Raw genomic sequence first — 19,668 nt, 5'->3', positions numbered from 1 at the left:
GCATACGACATGACTCTTACAATAATAAGTAAGTAACAGTATCTTAATATTACGTCCTATATGCACAGTTTTTCATATTTTCTCAGAGTTTTATATTGGAAACACGCATGCCATTAATAATACCAGGCATCACAGCAAGCTGGGCCGTAGGTACCCCAGTGACATTAGAGAGACAGTGCCAATTCCTCTTGCGCACAACAGTTTAGCACTGCCGTCTTGACAGAAGACGTCTGGCTGCAGCTCGAAAACAAATCTGCAATGGTTTTCACTGTTCTCTACTGGTGATCTCTGTCCGACTGTAAACAAAAAACCCATCTTAAACAGGCCAGTTGCTAACATGACCTCAACACTAAGGTTACATAATCCTACTTGTCAGATCAAATCAAGCAGATCTATCGGTTAAGACAGAATAATCCCGAGGCCGAGCCATAGAGGGAGGAGGCTGCTCTTGGGTTCAGAACTGCTCTTTCGCAGGTTGGAGCTCCTGGAGCCACAATTACAGACCCCAGCAGACCCCACAGCTTGGGCAATATCAGATGGTAAGAGCACAGGCTCTACATGATGACAATATCTCAAATACATCAGACAGAGTAAACAGCTTTAAACCTTCATTCTTAAATGTAGTGTCCCTTTAAGTATTATTAACCTTTGTTTTTCAGACAAACCAGAGAATATCCCATGATGCATTGTGTCTAGATGACCAGGTCAAGCCCTTCAGGTTAGGGGGTGGAGCTGACAATGACCCTCATCAACTACTTGCCTGATTTCCCCAGGTGCCCTACAGGGGGCACCTGAATTCGGTGCTGCCACTGGGCACTCCTTTAGTACCGATGCCATCTCTGACGGCTGCTGGTGCCCATGTGGTCGTCAATAGTCAATGCAGTCACCACACATTATTGGCACTGCTTCAGTGCCATGCCTCTGAAAGCCCTGACACAGACACCAGCATCCACCATTGTACTCTGTTCACTAAACCCTAGGAAAGACCTGCTTGCAGGGTAGGGTGTGAGGTGGTGGTCAGAAGCTTTATGGGTCATATTATTTAACTTCACTTTCTGACATGTATATGCTGGACATTGGATGAGGTATAGACCCCAAAGTAACATGAAGTCACGTGCAAAGGTGGCACGGAGAAATAAACTTCAAAACAAATAAATATAAATGCAGTGGTCCTTAGTTTACCCTGAGCCGAGTGCAATTATACCCACGAGAAAATGTCTCCAAGCATAAATGGCACAGAATGCACACTTCTGTTAAAAAAACAACACAAAGAGCGAAGCACAGTACACGGAGCCGTATCGCCTCTTTCTCTGGCCTACTTTCAGCTCTCTGGCCTCAATACTCGGCTCTCTCTCCCCCACAGGGAAGCTCGGCGCTTGTTCTGGCTCGCGGTAAATGTTATCTGTTCAGAACTATTATTCATAAAATGAGGCTGAAGTCAGAAACTGGGGAAACTCAAACATGGAGATTGCGCCTCTGCCTCTGCTTTCTGGTGTTAATATATTCCTTTATTATGCTCAGAATCACTTTTTTCTTTGCCTGCCGGACTCTGCTGCATGTGTTGTGACACCTACTTAGAGTAAAACATGTCAGGGCTCCCAGCTAAGCTTCCTGCAGAGATTTATCTCCACAAATTAAAACCAGCTGCCCTGCATTACATCAGCAAATAGTTTCACTTTTCCAAGAAGCCCAAAAATCCAATCTGCTGACTGCACACTATCCTACAGCCCAGAGTCAGTTTCAATGATGCAACCCCCATGGGATAAGATAATTCTGTGGCATTTAATAGTTTTTTTATTAAACAGAGTGCCGAGTCCACGATTACTCACATGTTATCAAGTCGTGCTTCACTCGCACTGTAAACACGTTTGAGTCAACCGCTGCTCCCCATAGTAAAGCATGTGTAAACACCAACGTGTGGCCGATCATACTGAGCCCTCCGTGTGGATTTCTGCTATCGATCCGTTATTCTGCTTAGCCATACTTCAGGGCTTGACTGAGGGACTACAAACATACCAAGCCAAGATATAAGACTGAACAGGTTGTTGTTACTCATTTATGAAAGAAGTTATTGTTCTTTTTGTTTAGTAGAAGTTCCACATAAGCTTAAGAGGAAGGGAGGAACATTATAAATACTGTGCGCATGCCTCTCGTAACGCACAGCCTTCTGGGAAGCTGCCGACAGACCAGATTCCTTCGCTTTCAGTGTCTATACCGGCTGTGTACGGTATAAAAGTGTCTCTGTAGGGACTACACACATCCTGGGTCATGCCAAGGGAAAAATGAAGACGATGAGTCGGTGTCTTTGAGCAGGGGATGGCGAGGGCATCTGGAGACCTACCCGCAGTCCATGGAAGCGAGGGTTGCCGTAGAAGAGCTTCATCTGCTCGGGCGGCAGCGGCCCCAGCACTTTCTGGATGGTGTACAGCTGGTCGATCTCGCTCTCACCTGGGAAGAGGGGCTGCCCGTCGCTCAGCTCGCCCAGGATGCAGCCCACGGACCACATGTCCACTGCCTTGCCGTAGGCGGCCCTGGTGTACCGGCAGAGAGGGAGTTGGGGGGGGTAGAGAGAGACAGGGAGACAGAGGAAGAAGGAAATAATTCTGGTGGCGGCATAAAAATATGTAGTGATTAAAAAAAATGTGTCAGGTTTTCTTTTCTGTGATTGAGTCAACTGTTGGCATTGATTAGAAACAGACCAGAATCAAAAAGTCCGTTTTCTCAAGCGAACTCCTTTAGATAGACATCAAAATGTGGCAGGGCACCGTGGAAATAATATACAAATTATGGACAATAGTATGAGTAATGTTTTGTATCATGCTTGATGAGGTTTTGACTATAATCATGAAATTATGAATCATGTTTTGCCTTTTAAGATTGCAATTGCAAATGAAACTGCTCAGGATAAACACCTTTTAGGTAAGTCATCAGACAACATGGAGAAACTGAAAAGGCTGTTTAATCATACTTTCTCCTGCCTTGTTGCAGATCCTTTGGATGGTGCATTTCTGTGTCCTAGATTATGTGCCATTTTAACTGAGTTTTCTTGGAAAAGAAGCATGGGGGGGGGGGTGTTGCACAGTATTCTGGTCTGAGGTGTGTGTAAAACCCAGACGCTAAAACAGTTTATCTTGGTCCTGTTGGCCCTGGGGAATATTTCCAGCATTTTTGCTTGAATAGTTAGATATCATAGCAAATATTCTAAGCAGAAAATGGAGGAGAAAAAAACACATGTAAAAGGGATTAGGATCCAAAATGCTGAATGCAGAATAAACTGTAAAAGGTGACATGTAATGGGATGGATCGGGTGCTGTTGTTTCCTTACAGATCTCTGAGACAAGAATCTAAACACACCAGTGTTGCGGGGCATTATTTGGGGCAGTTATGTGTGTGTGAGGGGAATTCTCTAACTCTAAAAACCCACTTGAGGTGACCCTTGGGAGTCTTGGTGCACAGAGTAATCAAGCATATGTGGGGCAGGGACAACAGGTGGTGAAATAAGCCTCTAGAAAAAACTCTTACAAGCCATAAAATTCACCACTACAAAAACCTGAGTAAGCATTAAAAACCTCTAAATCAAGAGGAAAAAGCATCAGATCTAGCAGAACTGCCCGTCACTCACCCCAGGAGCAGCTCCGGCGAGCGATACCACCTGGTGGCCACGTACTCTGTGTAGTTGGCGTTGCTGCCTTCCGACAGGTTCCGGGCGAAGCCTGCAAGAGGACACCAACAACGAGGCTCAGAGATCAGAGCACATGAACAACACACAGGCCGAGGCGCCGACCCGCAGGAGATGGGTTCAGTGGAGCAGCGCTGTAAACATCGAGGGCTGCCTTCAGGGTGTGTTGCGCTGCAGCGTTCGTTGGTAAAGCACACACTAAGATGCAAACTAACCAGGTACAAAAGTTGTTGTATTTCCTTTACTATTCGCATCCCTTTAACTGAAGGAATATTTTAAATTGTATATCTGTATTGCAAAGTGAAAAAGAAAAATCAGTGTTAAAACTATGTAAAACCTGCAGACCCTTACTTTAGATCCTTCTTTACATAATACTGAAATAAATGGTATGGGAATATCACAGGAAGCACGTTAGACATTCATTACCAGTTGTGTACAATTAAGTCCAATAACAAGCTTTTGCCTTAACCATGTAAATGTGGATATACTGTAAAATAGTAAAACTGTGATAAAATACAAAAAAGAATCTCCGCAGTCTGTTCACAGAAGCTATAAAAACTATAATTGCTTTTTTAGCAACGAGTGGCTCTGTAATTATGTGCTCAGTGACGGGGGAACATGGGCTAAAGAGCATAACTAAATCAGTCAGAGAGTCCCCAAATGCGATGCCGGGCTCAGCCTCTCCGCTGCGGCGATGCCCAAGACGCCTCTGAGCGCCACCCTGCCAGCTGCAAAAGACCGTCGCGACAGCCGCTGCTCAGCCCAGTAACTGTGTGTTTTTGTTATCATATTTTATTTTTCCATCCTTTGCTCCAAAATGCCTCGCTAGGGGCTTGAATTGCAGCCGCACCAGTTGGGGGGGGGAGAGCGAGGGTTTGCTGGTTCACTTAACACTCCCAGGACTGAGAGTGCCGCCTCTTGCTCATGAGCCTGGTTTTTCCACGGCGGGATGAGAGGAATTGGAGTCATTAGCCCCCCGCCGAACAGACTCGGAACTGGCGAAACTAATTCCACGTCCTCCTGCGGCTGCCTTCGGGAATCCCAACGGGTAACCAATTTTGAGGCGGAGAGATCCGGGTCAGATACGGCCTATAGATCATTAATACGTCTGTGACAAGACTCCCAGCGCTGATCATTGATAACCGGGGGTGACGTCTCCGCACGGCTACGGCTCCGTTCTGTATTCCCCTCAGTGGCAGGAGTCCTTCCCTCTGCGATATAAATCAACCGAATCCTCCGTCTCTGTCTGTCAGTGCCCTGTGACTCAGTCAAGTACTTCAGACAGATGAAAAGCGACATTTCCATCTCCACTCATATTAAAGAGGAGGGTGTGGGGGCTCTTTTTCGGAAAGGTGACCTGCAAAGTGTCTCCCGTGTCTCAAGTCTGAATACACCCAGACTTCAGGGCAAGATAAACACCATGTGGCTGCACTGTACCCCTGGAGGGTATAACCCACCTCCTGTTGGGTGGGTTATATATCGGCCAATGATGAGGTTGACCAAGGAAGCTACTTAAACCACTTCCTGCAGAATCTTCTCTCTCACCAAACAAGGGATTTTCAGGACCTTTAAGGCACTTGATTGATACACCCTTGACTTTACAAGATAACACGGTGTATCAATCAAGTGCCATAAAGGTCCTGTAGATCCTGCCAAGAGAGAGTTGTGACTGTACAGAACCTAGCGGTATTTAATAAAGTATAAACTTTGCCCAAACCAATGCTATTTTCCACCGTCTCTAAAAAACGACTGCGCTTTTAAAGCCGAACGTGAAAAGCAGTTAAACTGAGACACGCTGAGGCCACTTTGAACTGAATTTCGCACATCTGGATCTGTTAAACCACTTTCTGTGATTTTTAATTCGCCATTCATTAAATTATGTTAATTTCCTTTGATTACTAATTTATGGCGTATGATGGCACTCTGCCTTGAAATCTGAATCAAACCAAAGATAAAGGCAAGCCTCCATCTACCTACTTTGGAAAACAACACTGCAAAGCGCCTTTAATCTCTAACCTTGTTGGAGTCAGTGCCCACCCCCTGCTTTTGGCTTCCTAACAAATGCCTGCCCCCTGGGTGTTTAATTGGCAGAATCCGACAATTCCTCAGTAAAGATTTGGTTTGGTTTGGAGAAGAAGAAATCCCGATAAAATAAAAGTCTAAAGCCCAGCTGAGATATACTTGGCCATATATTAGGCCGAGACTCACAAATATGCTAACCCGCAAAGCTGCTGGCTCACTGGAATAGGCGGTTACATAATCTCGCTCTTTGGATACCGAATGCATAACTCTGTGTGGAAAATTTAAGGATCACAAAGCAAATGGAGTTAAAAATGCCTCGATTAGCAGATCTTGCATCGAATAGATTGAAGCCTCAACACTTTGTTTTGTTATAACGAGCCTCGTTTTGAGATAATCAAATAAGATGCTCTGATGCTCCATTGGAAACGTTTGGCTTCTTCCAAGTGCACTAACGCCAACATCCCACCAGGTGGCGCACGGAAAAGAAGACTACAGTAGTGAGAGGGGCTTTCGAGCACGAATACAACTTCTCTTAAAATAATTCTGGACAATTTTTGGTAACTCCGCTCGACGTTTGCTAAGCTTTTTATGATGGAACGAAGCCCTTCAAAAGTAATGTCCATCACTTACAATGAAACAGGCTCATATACTACCATTCAAATGTATGATCCAAACATTTCCATACCCTTGAATATTAAAGATCTCTTTTGTTTATATGCCGTGTGAGTGGCCCATTCCAGGTCATGTGATCACAGACAAGAGAAGAAATCTGAAGTCACTCATTTCAGAATGAGGGACGACACATTTCAGGGTGTTTTTACTTCACAGAATACAAATTAAGCTTTAAATAATCAAACCTGAGCAGAATAAAGTGGACAGGCCACCAAGACTGAAAAACACAGCGTTAGTTTGGCACCAGCCTGCTGAGAATCTAATTACAACTCGAACAACAAGGGAAGCGCTGTCAGTGTGGCGCTGGGTGGCAGGTCGCCCGTCCGAAGTGTGAAGATCAACGCAGGGGTCTTTGCGCGCCTCTCGGTGTGAGTCATCGATGTGAGGTTCAATAAATAAATACATACATATGTAAACACCAAAAGAAAAGCCCGCCGATAAAAATGTTTCATTATATTTATCTGCTCTAATGAAGACGGTACGACTCCTAAAACGGGCTGGAGATCTCCTGTTGCATTCTCTGAATTACTTCTACAGTCCTTCTTTTGAAGCACGCTGCTGAAAGGTCATGGTATTGATACATTGACATATATAATGAGAGAGAACGAGACACAAATACAGCTTTTATAGGGAACACAGGTGAGGCTCAAATGTGTTCAAGGGAAAGATGCAAAAACCTTTCAAAAACAGAAAACAACCTACAATGAAAGTCCTGGCAAGCCTCCTCAATTCAGACAGAGAGTAAGACTTGATAGATAAACAACAATACAGGCAGTTCTCAGTGTGATGAGAAGATATGGTGAGTGTAACCAAACACACACACAGCATTGCTTCTAAAATGGAATTATACAAATCACACAAATAGTACAGCAATTATGATCCAATTATCCAATTTCCAATTATGGAAATCCTGTCCTGTGTGTTATCTTGTATTTTGGAGGCCATTTATCTTGGCTCTCTGAAAGCTAGGGATGTGAGGAGATGATACAAGGTCATCAATCAGTGACTGACCATCCAGCGAAACAGAAAAACTGACTTGCCTTGTGTCTTGCCTGGTGACTGATGCTTACTGGGGAGGGATAAACAGAATCTTTAATAAATATTAAATTAGTATTGAATGTTAATTGTCTCTTTACCCTCTGATATTACTTTAAGGTCATTTATCTGATAATACAGTTCAACCTGAGGCCCAGTTCAGCTTTAGTTATTCAGTTTCGAGACAGAAAACAGGAGACACTTCTTCACACAGAGAGGCGTCACAATCTGAACAAACTCCCCAGCGATGTGGCTGAAGAGACAATTTGGGAACATTCAAAAACAGACTGGATAGGATCCTTGATCACTTAGTTATTAATGGACACCAAACGAGCACAATGGGGTGAATGGGCTCCTCTCGACTGGACACTTTCTTATGCTCTTATGTTATCAGTACATCCAGATGGAAATTAAACTGGGCTGATTTTACACAGCCTAAGCCCAGTATATATATATCTTGAGGTCTTGTTTTATGAAAGCAAACATTTTCTCATAGTCTAAACCAAAAACCAATAGATGTTGGTGTGTTTACACAAGTTCAAGAAAAGGATGTCTTTTTACTTACCAAAATCACACAGCTTTAGGACATCGTCACAGCTGATCAGAAGATTTTCAGGCTTGATATCTGGGGCAAATAAGAAACACATTGATTGCATTTCACAGAATGGAAATATCTGAACCCTGGGCTGCTCGTATTGTGCCTTGAATGGTTCTGTTTGCAGTGATATAAAGGGATATTTTCCTGCCTGCATTCTTCCCGTAAAAACAAACAAAAATAAATAAAACATTATTAATTCATTTGTTTCAAACAAGTCTCACCCCAGAGGATTAAGATGATTCTTCTTCTAGTCTTAATAGATCTCAGGCTTTGAACTCTACATAAATTAACTGGTAACACAAAAGGCAATCATAAAAGCAGGAGACCGCGCTACATCGCCGGGGCTTCAACCATTTCAGCAACACAAAGGTAAAGGAAATATACATATTTGCTGTGATCTTAAGCATGTAGACACAAGAAAGGGGACTTTAATGGGTCCCTTATAACTTAAAGCAACCTTATAGTACTTTAGTTCTCACACTAGTATTAATAAAAAGGAACTTCAGTATATTTTTCTTGTTAAGCCTTCTGAGCCGTACACAAGAAACATTGTTAGTAAGAAAAAGTGTATTTTAATGTGCGTAGCTTTTAATACATTATAATGGATAATACACACGTTCATATTATATATTTATAACATTAATAACATATATGTTATATAACATATAATGTTGTAACTGTGAAAAATCATCATTAGCAAAATGTTTCAAGAGCTAATATAATAAGTTATAAAGAATACCAAAACTAAATGGTTATTGTGGTTATTGTTGGCACTTAAATGAGTGAACAGGATTAAGGAAACAGGTGTTACATGTTATTAAAACTGTAAAATGCTAAATTCTGGTCAGAATAAACTGAATAAATGACTGTGAGCACAGCTTGGGAGAGAGAAGAGTCTGTCCAAAAGGGGCTGAAATCCTGAGGCTCGTATACTATGAACACTGCTTCTCCATTCCTCCAGCAGCAGCAACCGAAGATCTTCCACCAAACTGTGGAAGTGCCCCTCTCTGTCACCGGTGGCACCCCCGTAACCCTGAGGCCCAACACTACGAGACGTTGCTGTTATTCAGAACTCAGGAGTGATATTTCATGTCCTGAAATAGATTTTTCTCATCCAAATTATGCTGCGCAGGATGTTCCTGGCTTCAGACAAAAAATGTTCCATATGCCAATGTCCTACAGTGTGTTCGTTCACATTACATAGGCATGTTAGCATATGCCCTGCCGGCCTGTGCAGAATATCCGGTCGGATCCCAACTGCCGTCATGAACACACAGCACAGGGAATTCTGACATTTTTTAGTCCCTATTTAAGGCTACTCTTGGACACAGTGAGCCCTGTTACACACGTGAGGGTACAAGAGCTTATAGCGTTCTTGTAAACGTGTAGGTCTACCCTACTGCCACTCAGACGTCACCCCATTCTGCACAGCGTCCTCACCGGCCACGCAGGTGCCCACACAGCTGGCGGCCGACCAGCCACACCTGCAGCCGTACACTTTCACAGCAGATGTCTGGTCGTCCTACGCAACACAGACTGCGCACCTCCGGGGTGAATGCGTACGCTTACTGCAACATCGCCCATCACAACAGAAGGTTACAATCCCGACTCTACGCTCATCTAGAAGCGCAGCAGGAAACCCTCGCTCCATCTACACACTGGCAACCTGTGGCCTGTATTTCCACAGTAACGGGGAAAACTACACGCTGTATTATGCAGATGAACCCCAGTGCAGCCTGGTTCCATGTGTTGTGTCGTTAATTTTCCAAACGGGTTTAGGTTCATAACAAGAAGTTACAGTCAGGTACGATGCTTTGATACAGCTTCACCGCGATGGAAAACATGTGGGGTGTTATTAGGTTCGCATGGAACCTAATATTCTGCATGGAACAAATCTATTACCAAATGTTGGTCACAAAAAAGGCAGACACAATGTTAGGGTATATTATGTTGTAAGTCGCCCTGGATAAGGGTGTCTGCCAAGAAATAATAATAATAATAATAATAATAATAATAATAATAATAATAATGTAAAAAGTGTAGAATTGAGAACAAGGGCAGTAATGTTCAGACTGTACAATGCACTAGTTAGAGCTCATCTGGATACTGTGGACAGTTCTGGGCTCCACACTTCAAGAAAGATATCGCTGCTCTAGAGGCAGTTCAGAGGAGAGCAACCAGACTTATTCCAGGTCTGAAGGGAAAGTCCTACTGAGAGACTGAGGACCTGAACCTTTTCACCCTGGAACAGAGGAGACTACGTGGGGACTTGATCCAAGTCTTCAACATCATGAAACCAGAGGAGCTTTTCCAGATCAGCAGGGACACAAGCACCCGGGGACACAAATGGAAATTGGGCTTCAAGGCATTCAAGACAGAAAACAGGAGACGCTTCTTCACACAGAGAGGCGTCACAATCTGAACAAACTCCCCAGCGATGTGGCTGAAGAGACAATGTGGGAACATTCAAAAACAGACTGGATAGGATCCTTGATCACTTAGTTATTAATGGACACCAAACGAGCACGATGGGGTGAATGGGCTCCTCTCGATTGGAAACTTTCTTATGTTCTTAATAACAATGCATCTGTTTCTATGGATATTAATAACGATTTACTGGGGCTCCCGGGTGGAGCGTCTGGTACTGGCCTTGTGCTGACAGTTTCCTACAGTGGAGCCAATGGTTTTCCGCTTCCAGAACAGGCATTTTCCATCTCAAGGTCTGCAAAAGCCATTGCAGGAATGGTGTCACTTGTCTTTGCCTATTACTCCATTTCTATTGGCGGGATGTCAAACGATTTCCTTTTCATTCATTTATAAACTTAAAGTGATCATTTCTAAAAGACTTAAGCACAAGTGAGAAGATGCGTTCTCTCTCATATAAATACAAATCTATTTAAAACTGATGATTATATGTCTGGAGAGACTTCCGTCCCAACATTTTGGAGGACGTGTGCTTTGTCTCATCCTGCCAGCATACACAGAGTCATAGCGATGGCACAAGTTCACTAATTTGTGTTTCCAAATTGTGTGAAAGAAGGGGAAATAGTCTCCTTTCTTGCAGCGTTGAACAAGACATTGTTACTCAGGGACCTGTATACCAGCCACACAGCTGGCCAAGCTCAGCAGCTGCAAGAGGAACTGGCTAGACTCCGTTTCAACAGTTTTTGTTGTTTTTATGTGTGTGTTGAACTTGACGAAGAGGTGAAATAGCGAACAGGGAATTGAAAAACAAAAGTGACAGAAAACTTTCCTTAACACACGAATTCCCCAGGCAGAGGTAGAGAAAGCTGCAACGCCGGCACCCCCTCCGCATTACCGCTGCGTTCGGCCTGTCTAGAGCACAGGGCAGCGACATCTTGATTTATTTCCTTTCCAGAAACATTTCCTCTTCCCTCATTACTATCTTTCTTTCAAAAGTCTTTCTTTTGCAGCATTACAGAGACGTCCTGAACGTTTTTAAAAATAGCTTTCCGTTATTTTCTAAGTGTCATTCGCTCCTGGAGCAAAGCGTGCAACGTGAGATATCTAAACTGATGTCTGGAAAATATATTTTTGTATTCTCTCTCTTCTCGGTCTCTTCCTTAAAATACTATTGGCCAACTCCCACTGCTATGAGTACATGCATTAAAACCATGCACCACCACAGAGCAGCAGTACAAAAAAACACACACCTCTTACATTGAGCACCCAAAATCAACTAAATATTTTAAAATCAAAAGACTGATTACATCATAAAAACAATATGTACTCCGTGTACTTAAGATAAATCCAGAAGGAAAAAAGACATACAAAGCCTGCTCTGAAAGGATCAGATTGGTAACGAATGTCCCCAAGACGGTGCACCCCTGTGGTTTGTTCGCTTAATATAACTTGACAAGAACATTTGACATTTTTTGATAACTTCATTATTACTGCCAGACCTCTGCTGTACCTCCCTGCATTCCATTATATGACTCTGCTCAACATCTACCGTCCTTTCTAAGGTGGTTTGATTGATTGATCAGTCAAGACAGGGATTAAAACTGACGCCACTTCCCTTTAAGTGCTCGAGTTTAAATCTAAAGAACAAGAAAAAGATATGTATTGCTTAACAATGCCATCACCGTCTGCTTTTAAGCTCTGAATTGCAGACTAAGGCCGGCGCCTCCGTAAGTGTCTCTTACCTCGGTGGACAATATCATTCTTGTGGCACCAGTGAATCGCTTTGATTAACTGATAGATATAGTTTCGCACTTTATCCGATGGGGCTCCATTCGGCATCTCCTCCAGCAACTCCAGCATGTTCTGGAAAAGTATACATGAGAAATTTAAACAAAAATAAAGGAAGAAAGAAAATAATCAACAATGAAAAGTCTTCATTGACTAAGAAGAAGCACATTATTGTCTGGTGCCACTATATAGACAGAGAATGAATGTGGAGGTAATTTCCAGATGAGGATTCTGGGATACATTCATGTGTTTTTGAATATAATATAAATATATAATGGTACATTATAAATATGTGAATTTTCAATATGGAATTGTTCCACGCAGTGCAATGAAAACCCTACAACATGTATCTGGTGCCACTCTGTGCTGTGATTCATCGCCCCAGGATCAACCGACCTTCTCCACATACTCGAAGACCAGGTAGAGCTTCCCCCGCCGCCGAAACGCTTCCTTCAGCTCCACGATGTTTTCCTGCTTGAGCGTCCGGAGCATCTTGAGCTCCCGCAGCGTCGTCTCCTTGACCTCCTCATTTTCTGCGGACAAATAAAATCAGCGCGTCGTCTCTTCGAGGCCAGACACAGGGAGGGAGGCATCCTAACGAAATCTACATCTGAACGTCTTGCTGTGGTAACCTGACGTTTACTTGTTAGACTTTTTCCTTCTTACTATCTGCAACACTGCAATAAACGTTTGGTTTATTTTTCCAAAAGTGAGTTAAGCCACAACTGTCACACATAGCTCATATATGATTAGTTCTTTGGGGGGGGGTGTTAATGAACCTCATAACAAAAGCACAGATTGTGCCTACGATACCGCAATAAGACGGTGTTAGAAACAACACGTTGCCTGGCTGAGATAATCAGCATATTAGTGTCTGTTTACACAATTAACCTCAAGAGTCTCTTACCTTCGCTGTCCTTGAACTTCTTAATGGCCACAATTTCATTTGTCTCCTGTAATACAGACAGAACAACTAATTAGACACAGGCATTACAAAACAGGGAATACATTATTTGGCCTTCCCCGAACACTTATTAGTGGGAAAGTGAATAGATTTTTTTTTGTCAGTATATTCATGTACACCTGCACGTGAACTGAAGTTGTAAACCCATGCTGTAACCGAACAGAGACTGTTTACTATTAACTGTTTCTCAGAAGATGTGATCACACACTGTCAGAAGGACGTGACCTTTTTACACCTGGTTTTACTATCAAAAAACAATCACTGTTAAATGTGTGCAAGCGCTCATTGTAGCTGGGTTCGCACTGCTTGACGGGAAGCTGCACAAAATTTCCCCAGCTTTCAACACAAAATACACCACAGTAAAAATAAAAACAGCTTTCTAACCTACGGTAATTCACACTGCCAATTCCCAGTTCGTGCCACTGATTTATCACCTTCTGTATTTCATTAGAAACTCGTTGGACCATCCATTAAATAGCGCTGTTACTCAGGACAAAAATACATCTGTGGTCAGAACCTGCTGATCCCTGACTGCTTATTGTAGTGTTTCCAGAAAGAGAAATTCACAAGTACAGAAAAATCCTTCTGTCACTCTGAAGTGTATTTGAAAGTCTCCCGTTGGCCTCCATAGGACGTATGTAACCAACCCTGGTGAGATCGGTCAAGTGCTCTGTGGGGGAACTGTCTCACCCCCAGCGTCCCTTACACACCGTGACAGCTGTATTCACAAGTTACAAGAACAACTCCAAAGAAATATAAAGAAAAAAATGCAGAAACCCTCACTCACGGCTGGTATTGATTTTCTTCTCCTACACTACATCTCCTCTGGGGCTACAGTCTCATCTCTTAGCTGCAGGTTGGTGCCAGATTAAACATATGCGGTAGTTTTGGTTTCCCTGCCTTCTGCTTCTCTCTCATTTCTTAAGGGCCTTATCACAGTGGACATGCACCGTGATGATGCTGCCAATGGTGGTGAGGGATGAGTCCCAGACTTTCCTCATCACCACAGTTCTGCCTCTTGACACAGAAAAGCCCCCGACCTCCCAATCACTGCTCTCTGTCTCTTGACACCAAATCTACAGATGCTGCGCCACCACCAATCCAGGGCCTGCTTTCCCAAAGACAAGTTGCAATTAGCAGCAGTGTGAAGACATGTTCGGTATGAATATGCTAATGCTACATGGAGGAGTAGCAGAGGGAGTAACTATGAAATAAGCTGCAGGACATCCTCTGTTACGGAGTCTCTGTCCGCAGCCTGGCATCCTGCCTTTTTCCTGTCGCTTGTTCACACAGGAAATTCTTTATTATTATTATTAAATTGGAGGTCGTCGGAAGTGTCAGGGACAGTTGCACGCGATTTATAAAAGCTCCTTCTGAAGGTTCAACACAGTTGCATCAAAACAACTCAAAATGTCCCTCCCCTAGTATAGCGTGCTTTCCAGATCCTTCAAGAATACATTTTTTTTTTATGTCAACTGAGTAGTCTCTCATTTAGGAGGTTAAACGCCAGATTAAAACAAAACTTTGACCCACAAGCTTACAGAAAACTACTAACCTGTACCCAGTGGCAGCTTAATTGTTTGTCAGATGTCTCTTTGTTTCACTCATCAATATCAGCTAAGAAAAGTACGTCTGTTTCTTGTTATTAGTGTGTGGACCACGCGTTTGATGTAATCCTGATCCTAAGTGCATTTATGATGTATATGGATAGACATAGTTGCATTTAAATCCTGCAATCCCTCCGCTTGTCCTGTTCGTGCACACTAACACAGGAAAATGGTTCCCATGTGACTGCAGAACACGGGAGAAGGACGGACCAACACTCCCAATTACAGCTGTACCTTCACACACTACCTGTAGGCATAAAGCAGGGATCCTCGTTTCTCAAGCGTTATCTTCTCCAACATTAATCACACAGAATGGAGCTTGTCCATGTTTCACCTGGCTTATTAAGACATGTTTCATGATCTGAGCAACAGAAAAGCCAATAAAAATGATGCATTAAATATGAAGCTGTATTTCTAGCCTTGACTTAGATTTCAGAGTTTCTGGTTTCAATCCAACCCTGTAAATTATAAATCCTTTTTATGAGGCAGTAACCCGAGGAACAGACATCTGTTTTCCATGCATGCCTCATTATGGGTTTTGGGGCACAGGTAGAGCGGAGGGTTGTTGTTTTTTGCTGCCAAGTCCTCGATGTAGTAACCTTATCAGCCACTCTGTTTTGGCCATCAATATTAATGATCGACAATTGTTCTTCCCAATTTTGTTATGAAACTTAATCAGACTTGCTAATTACTAGAACTGGGAATTCTATTGTGGCTCGCGATGACGAGAGGAAACACCGATGTCTGTTTCTCTTTAACTAAATTTAATGTATGTATTTTATTTTCATATTTCCCGTCGGCCTACCAAAGTCAGTCCCTGGGTTTTCTTTGAATGGTATCACAGAAAATGGCATTGCTCATTTTTCTGTTAGTGTTTGCATCTGGTTATACTTTCATCTGTATATTTTTTAGTGCTCCTTCGTAGAATTCAGATCCAAGTTATAGTTCGTGATATGTGGAGTTCTGCTTTAAACACAAATGAACTGCCAGTTGGACGCTACCATCTATGGCTCAATTTATTAACTCTGTGAAATATTCATCTTGCTCTTTTCTCCTGAAGAACTGTGTGAGAGAGAGAGAGAGATATCTTGCGGGCTGAATCTCCGCACTTTTCTGTCTAAACAATTTAAATCAAAACGTCTAAACTAAAGTCAAACGATACTCAGGTCTCAACGGACGCAAAATACTCTCCCACTTGTGATAAACTGTGTGATAAACTCTCTGATTCCAGGACCCGACTGGCTCCCTCAAAAACATCACACGAACGTCAAGCCACAGCAGAGAAAATATAACGAGATCAATGATATCCAGAGACAAGGAGAAAAACACGTCCCGGCTCCACACTCCTCCTAACAAGGAGCACATTAGCCCTCCTTAAAGAAAGCAGAGGGGAGGCTTTGTTTGATGATACCAGGTAGAAAACCCAGTGCTTGTTACGTCTAATGCACCTGATGCTGAGGGATTGAAATGCATCTTAGCTGAAAATCTGAATGCTCAGATGTTCTGCACGGTGCATAGACCATTTGTTGGGGAAATAAAACAATCTCATCGGTTAAAAAAAGAAAGAAAGATAGAAAAATAAACGGAACGACTGACTGTAATCGTCAGTGACATGGACTCGTCAACGCTCTGACACATCGGACCACCGCCAGCTGCGTCAATGGGGGCTGCGATACCTTGACGTCGTTTGGTGCGTCTCAGAGCCATTCTCCGTTTCTACTGGCTACGATCCTGCTTCTCACTCTGCTGTCACCTTTTACTACAAAAACAAAACGTCTGCCACTCTCGAATCTCTGACGCTTTCCGAGTGAGGCTTCATTGTTATCCGTTTCCCAGAAACATCCCCGAAATGTACCGGTGTTAAACAGCTAATGGCTGCCCTTTTGCGTAGATCACATCCTCTACCACTGTGTCCAGGTTTTTCCAAACAGCCGCCGATAGTGAATAAAAATCACCTTTAATGCATTTTTGTTGAAGAGTAGTAATATGCCAGGGAGAGCATATAATGATTTAAGTGGCAGTAGTGTACAGATCTGGATGCATTTAGGTAAATTGAAAGAGTATGGACGACTTAATAAGGGTTCTTGTTACTATATAAAAAGCCATTTTCAGACTGTCGCTGAATAGCTAATATTTGGTGACTGGAAAGAGGATGGCCTGCCTCCAGCGCTGATCGCAGAGGGGAGTGACTGTGGGCTAATTAAGATCACAGCGTGGAAGAAGCAGCAGCAGCACTGTTTAGCTGTGTACCTAAAAGAGGAAGGGACCCAATATACGAAAGAGAAACGCTCAACTGTGCAACGATACAAGAAGCTGCTTCAATTAAAGGGAAAACAAATCAATGCAGACCTCCAAATGAAACACTGGTCAACAAATATGATGCACACCATTTTTAAAACAATCTTAAACTGCCCGTGTCATTGGTATGCTTTCAGATATAAAGTGAGAACGAGAACACAGCCTTCCAGTTTCCCTCTGAGGGTGTCACTCAGATTTGAGGTTATTCCTTGAATGTACTTATAAAAGCAATGAAGCACAACTGAGGGGCATGTGAAAACTTTGGATGAGGGTAGACAAAACACTCCTAATGAAGAATCATAACCATTTTGTACCATGCCATTCATGTGTGCAGACTTTGCCAAAAGCGAACGACACTCAGACACACTGGAGCCCCAGTCTGCAGTGCCAGAATTAAAACAACACAAATTTGTTAGATATTTGTGTTTTACAGGAGATGATGCATTCTTCTGCTTGTTTGTCTGCCACTGAAACAATATTTACATTCACCAGATCAGCATACAGTGTAGCTAAAGGCTAAAACACATTCTGTACAAAAATCAATAGACCTCCCCATGAATCTATACTTTTACTTTTCAAATATGTGTGCAGTCATAGCTAGATGTAAACAATGCAGTGTGCGACCAAACTGGGTTAGAACTCACCTGTGGATGCAGGATACAAAACCTTCATTGACTGTAATCCTCAGTGCAATACATGCCCTGAAATTACTTCTTGTTGCTAATTTCAATAGCTGCAAAATTAATAGCATATGCTCCTGGGTTTCTGGCACGTACAGTGAACGATATCCCAATCTAGAGACATTTGCTTCTTCCTCAAAGCAGCAATAAAATAAATTAAGCTTCCATTACTTTATAAGTCGGCGGCCTGTGCCTGTTTTTCCTCTTGGATATACAAATGTGTATTATCAGTTGTCTATTCTGCTAATCCTTGTAGACAGGAATGATTATGTGATTGTAAGAGCACAGGCAGTCTCTTATACACCTCAATATACACCAATCAGCCATAACATTTTGACCACTGATAGGTGAAGTGAATAACACTGATAATCTCGTTATCATGGCACCTGTCAGTGGGTGGGATATATTAGGCAGCAAGTGAACATTTTGTCCTCAAAGTTGATGTGTTAGAAGCAGGAAAAATGGGCAGCGTAAGGATCTGAGAGACTTTGACAAGGGCCACATTGTGATGGCTAGACGACTGGGTCAGAGCATCTCCAAAACTGCAGCTCTTGTGGGGTGTTCCCGGTCTGCCGTGGTCAGTACCTATCAAAAGTGGTCCAAGAAAGGAAAAGCGGCGACAGGGTCATGGGCGGCCAAGGCTCATTGATGCACGTGGGGAGCGAAGGCTGGTCCGTGTGGTCTGATCCATCAGACGAGCTACTGTAGCTCAAATTGCTGAAAAAGTTAGTGCTGGTTCTGATAGAAAGGTGTCAGAACACACAGTGCATCGCAGTTTGTTGCGTATGGGGCTGCGTAGCTGCAGACCAGTCAGGGTGCCCATGCTGACCCCTGTCCTCTGCCGAAAGCGCCTACAATGGGCACGTGAGCATCAGAACTGGACCACGGGGCAATGGAAGAAGGTGGCCTGGTCTGATGAATCACGAGTTCAAGGTGTTGGCTTGGCCTCCAAATTCCCCAGATCTCAATCCAATCGAGCATGTTTGGGATGTGCTGGACAAACAAGTCCGATTCATGGAGGCGTCACAACTTACAGGACTTAAAGGATCTGCTGCTAACGTCTTGGTGCCAGATACCACAGCACACCTTCAGAGGTCTAGGGGAGTCCATGCCTCGATGGGTCAGGGCTGTTTTGGCGGCAAAAGGGGGAGCTACACAATATTAGGCAGGTGGTCATAATGTTATGGCTGATCGGTGTACACCATAGAGATGTCAGAAGTAAAGACTACACCATGGGCTGTTTATTAATCGGCAAAAAGACTCGTGGGCCCGAAGGTGCAGGTGGACTTCGAGTCGTATGTGTTACAGTGCAACGGGGAGCCGACACATTGTGTGTCATTCACACGCAAGGATTACACAGAGTCTGTAGCTCATTGGGCACCAAGACTCCCTCTAACATCAAAGCTCTGGTTCTGTGACAGTTAGTCGAGCCACAGATCCAGATTTCACCAGGACAGTCCGGTTAGGTGCTTCTGTATCCAGTTGCCAGCCGCAGAGTCACGCCACTAACCTTGCTGGAGGGATTTGCACTTGGTTTATTTTTAATAGTTTAGTATAAATCCATGCATTCTGCTCTGCTGTTCTTTTTCATTTGTGATATTCCCATCCCCCTCCCGCCCCCATAAGCGAAAATGAAATACTAACAGCAGGATCACTGAAATGGAACATCCACCCCCGACAACTTGGAGAATCACTGTCCGCGAATGGTCTGAGGAAAAGGTGGTGCTTTCAGAGCATCCTGGTATTCTTAGTCATGAAGAGATCGAGAATGAACTCGATACACTTGTTCATGTGCTCGTTTGCTTGACATCTGGTTGGTGGGGAGCACTGGGGTTCAAGCCCTCCAATTTTCTCAGTGCTGCTACTTCTGCTGATGGAAATAAGACACTGTCCATCTGCAG

General features: G+C 43.4%; 1 protein-coding gene across 3 annotated transcripts in view; it reads right to left on the bottom strand.

Annotated features, from left to right (window-relative positions):
* Positions 1-19,668, bottom strand: part of LOC136750795 (cyclin-dependent kinase-like 5) — an 88,494-nt gene that overhangs the window by 18,002 nt on the left and 50,824 nt on the right. For all 3 annotated transcript variants that reach the window (XM_066705865.1, XM_066705867.1, XM_066705866.1), the window contains exons 4-9: positions 13,126-13,171; positions 12,615-12,751; positions 12,173-12,293; positions 7,974-8,033; positions 3,623-3,713; positions 2,342-2,531 (exon numbers count right to left, since the gene is read on the bottom strand). In XM_066705865.1, the coding sequence (XP_066561962.1) occupies positions 2,342-2,531; positions 3,623-3,713; positions 7,974-8,033; positions 12,173-12,293; positions 12,615-12,751; positions 13,126-13,171 (645 nt within the window). The remainder of the gene's footprint in view (positions 1-2,341; positions 2,532-3,622; positions 3,714-7,973; positions 8,034-12,172; positions 12,294-12,614; positions 12,752-13,125; positions 13,172-19,668) is intronic.

Source organism: Amia ocellicauda, chromosome 6 (assembly GCF_036373705.1).
Source record: "Amia ocellicauda isolate fAmiCal2 chromosome 6, fAmiCal2.hap1, whole genome shotgun sequence".
In the NCBI taxonomy this organism is placed as follows: Eukaryota; Metazoa; Chordata; class Actinopteri; order Amiiformes; family Amiidae; genus Amia; species Amia ocellicauda.
Note: the sequence above shows the minus strand (reverse complement) of the source record. Positions and strands in the feature narration are given on the sequence as shown.